At 37.6% G+C, this 12,427-nt stretch overlaps 1 protein-coding gene across 2 annotated transcripts in view; it reads right to left on the bottom strand.

The window, feature by feature from the left end:
• The window catches only part of map2k5 (mitogen-activated protein kinase kinase 5), a 58,833-nt gene that overhangs the window by 3,405 nt on the left and 43,001 nt on the right, over window positions 1-12,427 (bottom strand). For both annotated transcript variants that reach the window (XM_081359943.1, XM_081359944.1), the window contains exons 20-21: window positions 12,082-12,143; window positions 6,478-6,523 (exon numbers count right to left, since the gene is read on the bottom strand). In XM_081359943.1, the coding sequence (XP_081216069.1) occupies window positions 6,478-6,523; window positions 12,082-12,143 (108 nt within the window). The remainder of the gene's footprint in view (window positions 1-6,477; window positions 6,524-12,081; window positions 12,144-12,427) is intronic.

Here is a 12,427-nt window from a genome sequence, read left to right as displayed (position 1 = left end):
CCGTTGTCTCCAAGTACTAACTTTTTAGTTTAATTGATATAAATCTTTTTCACACAATAAATATTAAAATTTGTGTAATTACCATTGACTTTTTTTCAATTTCTGGGACAAGGATAAAAAAAATGTTTTGCTGCATAAAAGACACTTGAAAAGTAGCCACAAAATAAATAAATAATAATAATTGCATTCAAAACCGCATTTAGCAAAATCGAAAAAGTTTTAATAAAACCCTCAGACATAAAAGTGCCCAAAGTTAAAAGAAACAATAAGAGCTTAAGCGCATTAACAATAAATGTCAAGCACGGACACGTATCTAGCAGAAAGCAAGTTGATAGAATGTGCGGGTCTGCTAACTAATGCAAACACGTACAGTTGGGTGTGTGCCCGATGACCTGAAATAAATCAGAGCTTAGATGGTCACCCGCTTGTTTGGATGTGCTGAGATGGATCACAAACACACAAAGCGCACCACCTGTGTGTCCCTCTGTTCCGTGTATGAGTGTGTGCTGGAGCATGCCAGAAACAGGACCTCCATTAATTAACCCACCTGCTGCTAGCTTAGCACACTCGCAGAGTGGAGAGGCAGTATAAATACTCTGTTAGTTAGGTCATTATCGTCTCCCTGCTTTACCTCTCCAACACGTGAACAAAAAACTCAAAAAAATGGCAAAATCTCATTTAAAAGTGTGGCTACATTAATCACAGCCTCATATCAAAGTGTGATAATCACCTGAATTCTCTATTAAAGTAAAACTGCCAAACCCAGGGGAAATCTCACCTCTCTCTTTAATTGTTTTGAGTCTGTTAAAAGCTTTTTAATCTAAGATTAATTTATGCAATTTTAAATAACTCTACATATGATTAATAAGCTTGAAAATTAAAGAGTCCAAAGCAATTATAACAAGTGGCTGGTCATCACCTCATTAGAATGTGTTGGTGAACAGCGACAGCTCGGCGTAATGCGTGTCATTGTGTGTGTGCGTGTAAGGCTGATGCTGAAGCCGAGAGAAAACACGAGAGAGAGACACAGAGTAAGGAAGGTGAAGAAGTCGGAGTAATAACTAGGTCTTTTCAGATTTGCATACTAACGACCTGTTCCCTCTAGATACAGGACGATGTATATGACAATGTTAAGATTTCATAAATGCTGATCTTTTAATTCAGCAGTCAGCATGGGACAGACCATCTATCTGGATTAAAAAGCTGCAGGGTAGGTCTACTTCACTTATAGTTAAACACCCTCTGTGGTGAAAATCAGGTTTTCAATGTTGTTTATATGCCTATGTGGTGTTTAACATGGTTTAAGACAAACCGTGTGCAAATTCATAAGTCAACACCATCGCTGAGTATTTTCTCCTTAAAACTGCAGTGAATCAAAGACAGTCTCAAAAACGCAGTTTGAAATCGTTGGTGTTTCTGACGTCACAAACTAACTTGTAACAAATCACGTCAATGAGTGGATCTCTGAGCTGGTGTGAGTGAGTGGAGGCGGGGCTAATTTGCATATTCATAGAACATCCTAAATGAGTTACATTCAAGCTATTTTAAGGTACGAAGACTTTTTTTTTCCAAGGAAAAACACTTAAATATGTAATTTTGGTGATCAATGATGTGTTTTAAGGGATACAATTATTGACTACAGGGGGACTTTAAGCTATATCTGTGAGAGAGATGGGAGGGTCGGCTACCAACGCCTATGAAACACAAGCACCTTAACACCACCCAAAGATTTCTACATCACTAAAACAGATCACTAAAACAGGTCTGTGTTTTACAAACTCAGTAATATCATAGTTAAAATATCATAATATCACAAATATCATAGTTAAAAATACACTATTGTCTGAGGTCATTGAGGTCAGTCCAGATTTGAACTTTCTATTCATCAGAGAATCCTGAAAAAAATGTATCACGATTTCCACAAAATAAGAAATGTTTCCTGAGCAACAAATCAGCATATTAGAATGATTTATGAAGGACATGTGAGAATGATTTCAGCTTTGCCATTACATGAATACATTACAATATAACTTTAATGCTAAAACAAGTTATTTTAAATGGTTATAACATTACACTTTTGCTCTGTATTTTTGATCATTTAAATGCAGCCTTGGTGAGCATAAGAGACTTCTTTAAAAACATTCAAAAATCTTACCAACCAATATATTATTTTCTTTCCATTAAAAAACGAAAGTAATCATTAATGGAATGGATTAATTCCAAGAATCATTACTATTACACTATTACATTAATGTAAACCGGAATTATTAGGAGGAATTGATAAGTCCATTAAATTCTTTAGAATTCTCATCCCTAATTTAAAGATAAACCCATATAAGGTGGCTTTTGACAGACTTTAAAAACTGCCTGAGCTAAACAGAAATTGATTGAGTTTTTCTGATTTTTTGAGCTCTAACATTTGACCAAGTCTTGTGGCAAAGAGAGTCCGGCAGCTTTGAAGACCCCCCATTATCAAGGGGGTGGGTGAGAAGGAGGGATGGCAGACAGACACAGTATCAGAGAGCTAAAAGGTAGGATTACCCTCCGGGGAGTTCAAGAAGCTCCTCAGCGTGCTAATGTGTAAACAAGTCATCAGAGCGGTGTCAGAGGGCTTTCAAAGCCCGTTCTCATCCCAATCCCCACGGCACAGGCCGCTGGCATTCAGAGAGACTGTGTCTTTTTAAGAGTCGCTCCCATGGGTCTTAAAACACATGAACACAAGCAATCGCTCCTTCAGACCACGTAATCAGGAAACGTGGGGGTGGATATAGAGGCGCCGTGACAGATTCTGCGAGTTTGTAGGACTCTTTCAGCTTTTTGTCCCTGGCTGAGGCTACTGCAGCTGAGCCCCCCGGACAGCCCGCAGGGAAAGGGGCGGGGGTGGCAAAGGCCAGGAGGGGACAAAGGGTGCTAAAAGGCTGACTGACAACGAGAGAGAAAGATGTCAATCAATGCACTGCATCTAACTAAAACTAAAACTATAACTAACTATGAACAAGGGGGAAAAAAACCTGGATCTCCAGAACTGAGTAAAAAAAAAAAAAGACAACAAGTGAGTAGAAAAGTTGGATAAAGTTGACCAACATGATCCTTCAGAAATCATTCTACTTTGCTGATATGCTCAGGAAACATTTCCTTTTATTATCAATGTTGAAAACCGTAGTGCTGCTTAATACTTATGTGGAAACATGATTCAAGATTTTTTGATGAATAGAAAGTTCAAAAGAACATTTATTAGAAATATATTTTAGATTTGAGATCTTTTGTAAATTCTAAAATGTCACTTGATCCGTTTAGCATCCCTGCTGAATAAAAGTATTAATTTCTTTAAATTAACACTCCACCGTTTTTTGAAATAGGGCTTATTCACCTTCTTTCCTACATTTAGATTGGTGGGCAAATGCATTTTTGTCTCAGTGCATGAATTGTTTTAGTTTGTTAGGCGCTAGCTTAGCTTAGCACAATGAATGGAATCCTTTGTTGCCAGCTAGCATGTCCTGAGTAAAAGCGATAAAAAAAAAAAAAAATTACTTCTTGTGGCCTGTGTATTCACAACGAGTTCAAGTAGCGATGCAGATTAACACTAGGCGATTTTCTAGGCAGATATTGACTTGGGACTATATTAGGGGGAAGCACAGGCGAAGCACTGCTACTTGGGTGCAGAGATATCACGCAACACATGAAATCCTTCCGTCAACATACCGGCGTGCAATGCGCCAAAAAACGGAAGAAGAGTATCCCGGCGTGACCTGCACCGAGTGTCTTCGCTTTTGGATTGTTTTTTTGAGAAGTTACAGCTACAGTTACCGCAAACATGGTAATTACCTGCGTAGCAAAAGGTTGTGAGAACAAGCAAAGGACATACATGAATGTAATGTTTCACAGAATTCCATCGAATGTGGAACTGAGAAATAAATGTCTAGCAGCTCTGGAGATCTGTACTTCAACGCCTCTCTACAAAATTAAACAGTATCGTGTTTGCGAAGAGCATTTTGCACCGGAGTACTACTTTGAAAAAATGGAATATGGGCCCAGAAAGACGGTACTACGTCTGAAAGATACGCCCGTCCCATCCATTTTCAAAGCACAGGCAGAACAAAGTGCACATGTAAGTTGTCTTTTATTACTCTTCCTTATGTTAATCTGTGTCTTTATTCGATTGTAAGATAGATGCTGAGAAGCTGTATATAGACTACGGTGCAAATAGCCTCCTCTAGGATAACCTCATGTTGAATTCAACCTGTTTAGCATGACCAACCAAACTACTATTCACGCCTTTCACAGATTTCATGTGTTGCGTGATATCTCTGCACCCAAGTAGCAGTGCTTCGCCTCTGCTTCCCCCTAATATAGTCCCGAGTCAATATCTGCCTAGGAAATCGCCTAGTGTTAATCTGCGTCGCTATTTGTACTCATTGTGAATACGCAGGCCACAAGAAGTACGTACGTGTTTTTTTTTTTTTTTTTATCACTTTTACTCAGGACATGCTAGCTGGCAACAAAGGATTCCATTCATTGTGCTAAGCTAAGCTAGCGCCGACCCTGTCAAACTAAAACAATGCATGCACTGAGACAAAAATACATTTGCCCACCTATCTAAATGTAGGAAAGACGGTGAATAAGCCCCATTTCAAAAAACGATGGAGTGTTCCTTTAAAAAAAAAAAAAAAAAAAGGCAAAATAAACAGTGATATATGTTTAATAAACAGTTCTAGCATACAGACGTCTACGGTGGCCGAGAACCGCAAAACAAACCACAATTCCGAAAAACAAAACAACAAATTTATAAACGCAATGGAAAGACTAAAAACAAATTAACAAATTAGAAAACACAATAACATTTCTGAAAACAAATTAACAAGTCAGAAAACACAACGACAAATCAGACAAATGCGCGTTAGAAATCAGGAATGGTGAGAGAACATTGTGGTTGGTACGTTTTCATCTTCAAATCAAACAGTCTTCAGGCAACAAAGTTTAAATCCCGTCTGGCTAGCATTCTTCCCATAATGTTTACGCATTAGATCAGCAGGCGGTCTTTTGTGGCTGTTCAAACACATTCGACCACATAAGTGTTCACACTACGAAAGCAATCCGGTGAAATGCGTTTTTGAGTACATCTGGAAGTGGTCGAAAGTGGATAAGCTCAAAACGTTTTAGACCCCGCTCACACCTGTATTCAGCATCGTCCACTTGTGATCCAATCGACTAAAACACATCTTAATACCAGGTTTAAACAGGGCCACAGTGTGCAGCATCTCTGCATTAGCAGTCAGATTATTGTGGACTGCGCTGTGTGTGGTGCAGAGAAAATCCAGCAGCTGTGCTGACAGCTTTTAAAGGCTCTGAGTGCTAACTTTTGTGACAGTGTGAGCTGACACAACCTCAGATTACATCAGCCCAGCCAATGTGGGAGTTTAAATAGTTCCAAGTGGCACAAAGACAGAAGGGAGACAGGGAGACAAGGACACAGCATTTTTGAACTGAGTTTTCCGAGACTTAGCCTAAGCTGAGAATCAAAATTCCAGTGGATAAATCATTGAGTATTTAATTTAAGTCAGCAATGTTTATATGTTTCCTTTTTGGATGAGGACAATGTGTTAAAAAATAAAAAATAAAATAAAAAAAAATCCACTTTTTCGCTACATGACCATTTCCATGAATATGTTTTACTTTAAACATAAAATTAAATGCATATCAAAATTAAACATTTATACACTAAAAACCTACACCCTCCCTTATTTTCACTAGGGGGCTTCTATTCAATTTTGAGTATGTGAATTCTTTCATTACTAATTTACAGAGCTAAGAAATGCATCAGAAATCTCGTTACAGCTTTTAATTAACCTCTGGCTGACAATCTCAACAAACTTCACATTGCTAAAAGTTCCTGTAGATTTTGCTCCCTTTGATCCCTTTTATATAACCCGATAGAAGAAGCCTCAAAGTGCTTACATTTACAAGAACATTAAAATGTACACGTTTTTAAAGAAGTTCAAATAGAAACATTTAAAAGGGTTTAATATCACAATGCTCAAGCACCTTTTTACCCGAGAGCAACTAGCAGCTGTGTGCCCTTCACAAACACACAAAGCATCCTCACATTGATGCAGAACTAATGCACACAGCTGTTTTTTTTTGTCCTTCCTCAACTGAATCCACAGCAGAAGTGTCAAAGGTTACCCAACACTTACAAAATTCAAATCAATAGCCTGACGGTCATAGAACTTGCATGGTGTAGATTAGTAGAGTATGGAAAATAGGATATATGTAGTTTTCAAACAAAAACTAGAAGAAACCAAAAGGTCAAGGTTTTAAACAAACCCCTACACAGAGTACCAACAAAAGCATTCCTACCATTAAATACACCCATTCACTTACTCTGTCCATCAAATAATTTCCATTTCATCTTATAATCCTCTTGAAGGCTTATTCTGACTTTTGGGGGAAATGTAAAAAGGAGGAAAAGAAACTCACCATGAGGTTGTTTGGAGCTGGTCTTTCTTTGGGTTGCTTCCTCATACTGTGAGAACAAAAGCAGAAGAGGTAATTAGAAATGTGATGCATGTAGCAATTAATCCTCCACCATTAATTCAAAAGCATGAAAGCAAAAGAATCATGTCAGACCTCCTTGATAATGAATAGAGATGTGTTTGAGGTGGACAAACCTTGACTTACCAGAATCGCGCGAGGACTAATTTTACTCAATATTATGATGGCAAGTGTCCACGAGTTATATTCACAATATGTGTTTACACAACATTTAGCTGTCAATGTATTGGAAACACACTAACACTGAATCGCAAGGCAGTCTAAGTGCATAATATAGACTTTTAAAGGACTGATACATGTATTTTAACATTTACTTTTCCCCCCATTGGTATAACATTAGGTGTCTATGCAAGAGAAAAGAGTGTTCAGTATGGTTGAATTTGCGCTGCCCATCGTCTTCAATGCCAACCACTTAAGACAAGTTTACAAAACAATCCATGTTGAAATGTGCCACTGCAACTGTTAAGGTCAGACTGAAGGTATGGGGGGCTAGAGAAAAATAAACTTTAGTCACTCAGTCTGAAAGCAACATAGCAGACTTTATAGTAGCAGGTGCTACACACAGCCAGAAACCGCAAACTCAGGGTTACCAATCTTTAATGAACACCAGATTAAAAGACTTTTTCAAGTACCTGCCATTTCATCAAGAACCAACTTTAATCATGCTCCAGTATACATGGTGTACATAAAGGCCTCTATTATAAAACATCAAGCATAATATTTGAAGAGTTCAGATGCAAAAGCCTCTAACTGCCATCTGAAATTTTCTTCTAGAATGATAATTTTTATCAGGCTCGTATATTTAAGATCAATAATTTCACTTAAATGGCAATGCAAATTACCTATTAATTGTCATTTAAGTGAAATCACTTTATCACACGCTTTATAAAAATGATCCTTCTAGAAGAAAATTTCAGATGGCATCTGAACTCTTCATTTAATGTGTGAACATACATGAACAACATCGAAGTCCATAGTAATCGATTGTCGAGTTCACGCGCGTGATCATAGGTAACTAAACCTATGCGTGTGAACTCGACAATCGATTACTATGGACTTCGACCGAAAACAGGATGTAAATACAGGTATGTGCGCTGGCTGAAATAACATCACTTTTATTAATATCTTTCACATCTACTGCAGTCAGATTCACCCGTGATCACTCTGAAGGAATCACTCACATTGGCTGTGCCCCATTGAAACTTGCCCCATTGAAGTCAACAGGGTGCAAATTTTAAAAAGAGGATAACACGGTGTAGGCAACACCAATTTTTGTCGTTGTTCTCTGTATTGACAGCACTCCAAATTTACAAAAAAATGAGCTCAATGTTAAAATTGACTGGAGTTCTCCTTTAAGCTCAAAATAGACATCCCTATGCTTACAACTCGTCAAGATTTTCAGAGGTCATTTTTGCTGTGCAATAGCCTACAACAACAAATCTGAATTTAAAATCAGAACCCACGGACACTTATGTGCTGCCCCTCTAACCTCGCACAGTTGTTCCTGTCAAAAAAAAAGGTTACATCCTGTGTGTCAGTACACGTGCTGTGTTGGGAAAGAACATTGGATTTAATTTATCATAGATCGCAAACTCTTTTATAGGCGACTACAGAGTAAAGGTACACTGTAATGTTTCGCCACTAGAGGTTGTTTATTCAAAACAAAGGCGTCGCTTGATGGTGCCTTGATTTCGCAGAATCATGGGAGTTATCGTTTTCTTCACTTCTAGAGCCGGTGAAGAAAATGACGGGACTCGGGCAGAAATCATATTCATGGATGACAGGTAATGTATTAAAGATTTATTAACGTTACGAAAGCCATTGGAACGGAACGAGGCCGCTGGAGCGATTGCTAATGAGAGACAATCATGACGCACAGCTCGAGAGCAGTGGAGCTTTTATTATGCCATAGACGCCGCTTTCTCTTCTTCTGGTCATGCGTATGTGGGGTAACGCAGCGCTGTTTTATCATATTAGATACATCTGAGTGTGTTGAAAGTTGTTATAATGCTACTCTGTGCGTTCACTCGGCGGCTACTATATGAGACACTTGTTGCAGTAAGCTAGATCGATATTAGGCATGGTAAATATGGTACTCGCGGTAAATAAAGAAAATGAGATTTAAACAAAGACTAACTGTGTTGAGCAGTACAACAATTTGTTTTCTGTCAATGAATGTATCCAAACAGTTGCTCACCTGTGTAATAAAACACATAATATATTAAAGCGTCTTTGGTGCTTTAATATATTCCATTTTTCTACATGGTACCATGGTTTCTACAAAATAAAACAAATAAAACAAAATAAATCGAAATCGAGAGTAAAGCGGGTATGTCATTGATAGCCGACGCACAGACACAGTCCGTGTCCTGGTTAAAACTGCTTATTTCTCTGGATTTAAACATTCTTAGAAATATTTGGGATAATGTAAGTACACAAATCAACATTCTATTTGTTCTGCTATTATACTGTAGGAAATGTTCAGTAATATTGTTTCCCCTTTTACCTGATATAAAATGATCCATTGTCATCATCACTGTATACCATATCAAGTCTACCACACTACCCATGAACCTGCAAAGAAAACTTTCACCCTCTCCATTCTGCTATTTCACAATCCATTTTACATTATCACCATCGTCTGTTTCAGAGTTCTTATCATAAATTAAAACGATCTAAAAAAAAGTATATTAAATATCATAACTGAAATTAACTTGAACATGTTTTATTTCAGCTAGTTGCCAAAGCAACATCTTGTTGAAGAACTAAAATAACTAAATTTAAATAAACTAAAAATAATAAAGAATAGTATACAGACACATAAAAAAAAACCCAATAAAATCACTAAAACGTTCAAATTAAAGTGAAATCAGAAAATATAAAACTACTCTCATCTTCGCTCTTTGGGACTTTGTAAATAATCATATTTCCTTTCTCTATATTATGTCACTGTGATTGTGCAGGCTAAGTTTTTGATCACTGAATAAGCGTCGAGCTGCATGATTCTCGATATATTGAGAATCACAATTTTTTTTCACAATAGAGATCACGATTCTCTAATAAGTGTGATTAACATGCAAAATAAATCACGTTTATGCATTTGGGTTTCTGACACCAGAAAATCAAGAATAAGAACAAGCCATTTCGTAGTTTAGTGTCAAAACACAATCATTTTTAGACTGAGGAGGATGTTAAATTTTCTAACAAAGTTTACAGTATGATTTCTTAATATAATGAACTCAATAAATGCAGACGTAAATCCAAGTTTTCTGAATAAATGCCTTCTACAAAGCTCCTAGATCTTGCATCCAGTATATCTTCGACACCATCTTTATCTTCTCATCATCTTTATCATTGTACTGTTGAGGTTAATATAACTGCATCACAAAGTGATAAAGGGAGAGGTAAGTAATTATCAATTCTCCTTGGCACAGATCACACCTATGTGCAAGTAAATTAGTCAAGCTGACCCAGATAAGAAATGGGAGGGATTATAGGAACAGAGCAGCCTACAGAGGGGCCCATTTGGACCATGATGAATGACACACACTCAGAGCAGGCTAATAATAGAAAAGGATGTTGGAAGAGCAGTGCCAGGCAGGGTGGCACTAGTGAGCCAGGTGACCTGTTTGTGTAAATAAAGTGTGTTGCAGATAAACATGAGCCGCAAAACAAATCCCAAAACATCTGGCTTCACCCACCATGCCCACAGGCCCAGAGCGCCAGAGAAACCATGAAAGAGGTTGGTGGGGAATTCTGGTTTCTTGGGGCATGACCTGTGGAGGGCAAATTTGAGTGCGGATGTGTTTGAGAAAGCAAGGTCAGCAGACCAGGGACAGTTGTTGTATAAATATTTACTGTTGTGTATAGCTAGTCTAACTGCTGTACTGTCTGGTGTGTAGACCCAGGAAAGGCTATTGTGTGTTGGATCACTTCATGTTACATGTTTTATACATGATTTCACACTAGTTTAGGCTCAGTATGATTTTTTTTAATTAATTTTTTTTAAGAAAATGCTGTATTTTTTGATAAAAAAGGTACAAAACGACTGATCAAAACCGTACAAAGCAATATTGTGAAATATTACGATTTTAAAATTATATATTTACAAACCCATTTCCAGAAAAGTTGGGACATTTTGTAAAATGCAACAAAAACCACAATCTGTGATTTTGATGGTTGCAACACGCTCCAAAAAAGTTGGGACAGAGGCTAAATAAAAGTGAAAAGATAATATAATATCCAAGTTAAACTGTATTTTAAACACCATTAGCAGGTGAATTAGTAATAGGTGAGGGTATCTTGTTTGGGTGTAAAAGAGTTTCTCAGTCTTCTCAGCAAGCAAAGATGGGTCATGGATCAGTGTCATGACAGAATTGTCAAACAATTCAAAAATCACATTTCTTAAAGCAAGATTGCAAAGAATTTATGTCTTTAACCATCTACCATACATAATATTGTGAAAAGACTCGGTTGAATGTGTATGACCTTTGAGCTCTCATCATGCTGCTATGTTAAATACAGCGGTCAGGACAGGAGTACTTAAGAAAACACTTCGCACTTAACACAGTTTGATGCTGCATCAAGAAATGCCACTTGAATCTCTGTTATGCAAGGAGAAAGCTACATCTGTTCAATGCAGAGATGCTGCCAAGTTCTCTGGGCCCAAGCTCATCTCAGATGGTCTAAAAGACAGTGGAAATGTGTGCTGTGGTCAGATGAGTCCACGTTTCAGCTTCAACGGACATCGAGTTCTCAGTCCCCAAGACGAAAGTACCATCCAGACTTTTATCACCGACTGGTACAAAAGCAAACATCTGTCACGGTATGGGGGTGCATCAGTGCAAATGGATTGGGTGACTTGCATGTGTGTAAAGGTACCATTGACATGGAGGCGTACTGTATATTGGGATTGTAGAGAGACATTTAATGGCATCAGGATGACATCTTTCCTGGGAAGCAAAACAATGCCAGGCCTCATTCAGCATGTGCTACAACCGAGTGGTTTCTAGACACTCTTCACCAGTGGATGTGCCTGCAGTCCAGATCTGTCTCTCATTGAAAACGTATGGCCCATCATGAAAAGGAGAATCATACAACGATGATCACAGACTTCTGAGCAGATCTCCTAACTCAGGCAAGATTGGGTAAAAATTCCACTTGCAAAACTGCAACAACTAGTATCCTCAATTCCCAAATAATTAAATTGTAATTAAAAGGAAAGGTGATGTGACAACATGTGCCTCTGTCCTAACTTTTCTGGAGTGTGCTGCAGCCATCAAAATTAAACAGTATTGGAAATCTTTTCTTTGTAATTTTGTCAGTTAAATAAAGGTTCAAAGAGAATTAACACAGATTCTTGATTTCATTGTATTTTACTAAATGTCCCAAATTTATTTTTTATTGAATCACATGTTTACATAGTTTTTATTCTCATTTATCAGTGCAAATTCATCACAACATGATATGGATTTATTTATTGATGAGAGGCACAAGATAAGAAACAGGTGTTCGGTTCGAAACACTCACCATTGAGTAATGAAGTGGACAAATTTCTCACTGAACTGGCCAACTGGAAGCACGGGAGGATCCTAAAAATAAACAAATACACACACATTGTCAAGATCATTATTTACAAAAACATCCCCAAAATATTATAAAAATGATCAATAACATGTTTATACTTCACAAAAAAATCTATGGTTTATAATTGTAGGTTTTGTGTGGCCTTGCAGAAAGGTTACAATCCATAATGAGGTATTATATGTGCGGAAAGTCAAAAGCAGCCTTGTATATTCAATTTTGGAAGCACCTGAACCCCTTTTGTTAGACAGTCGAAGATTTCTGATGCACAGCACATGGAACAAACAGACAA

The sequence above is a fragment of the Scardinius erythrophthalmus genome (genome assembly GCF_964197995.2).
Source record: "Scardinius erythrophthalmus genome assembly, chromosome: 2".
Taxonomy (NCBI): domain Eukaryota; kingdom Metazoa; phylum Chordata; class Actinopteri; order Cypriniformes; family Leuciscidae; genus Scardinius; species Scardinius erythrophthalmus.
The sequence above is the reverse complement of the archived record's forward strand: the minus strand, read 5'-3'. Positions and strand labels throughout refer to the sequence as shown.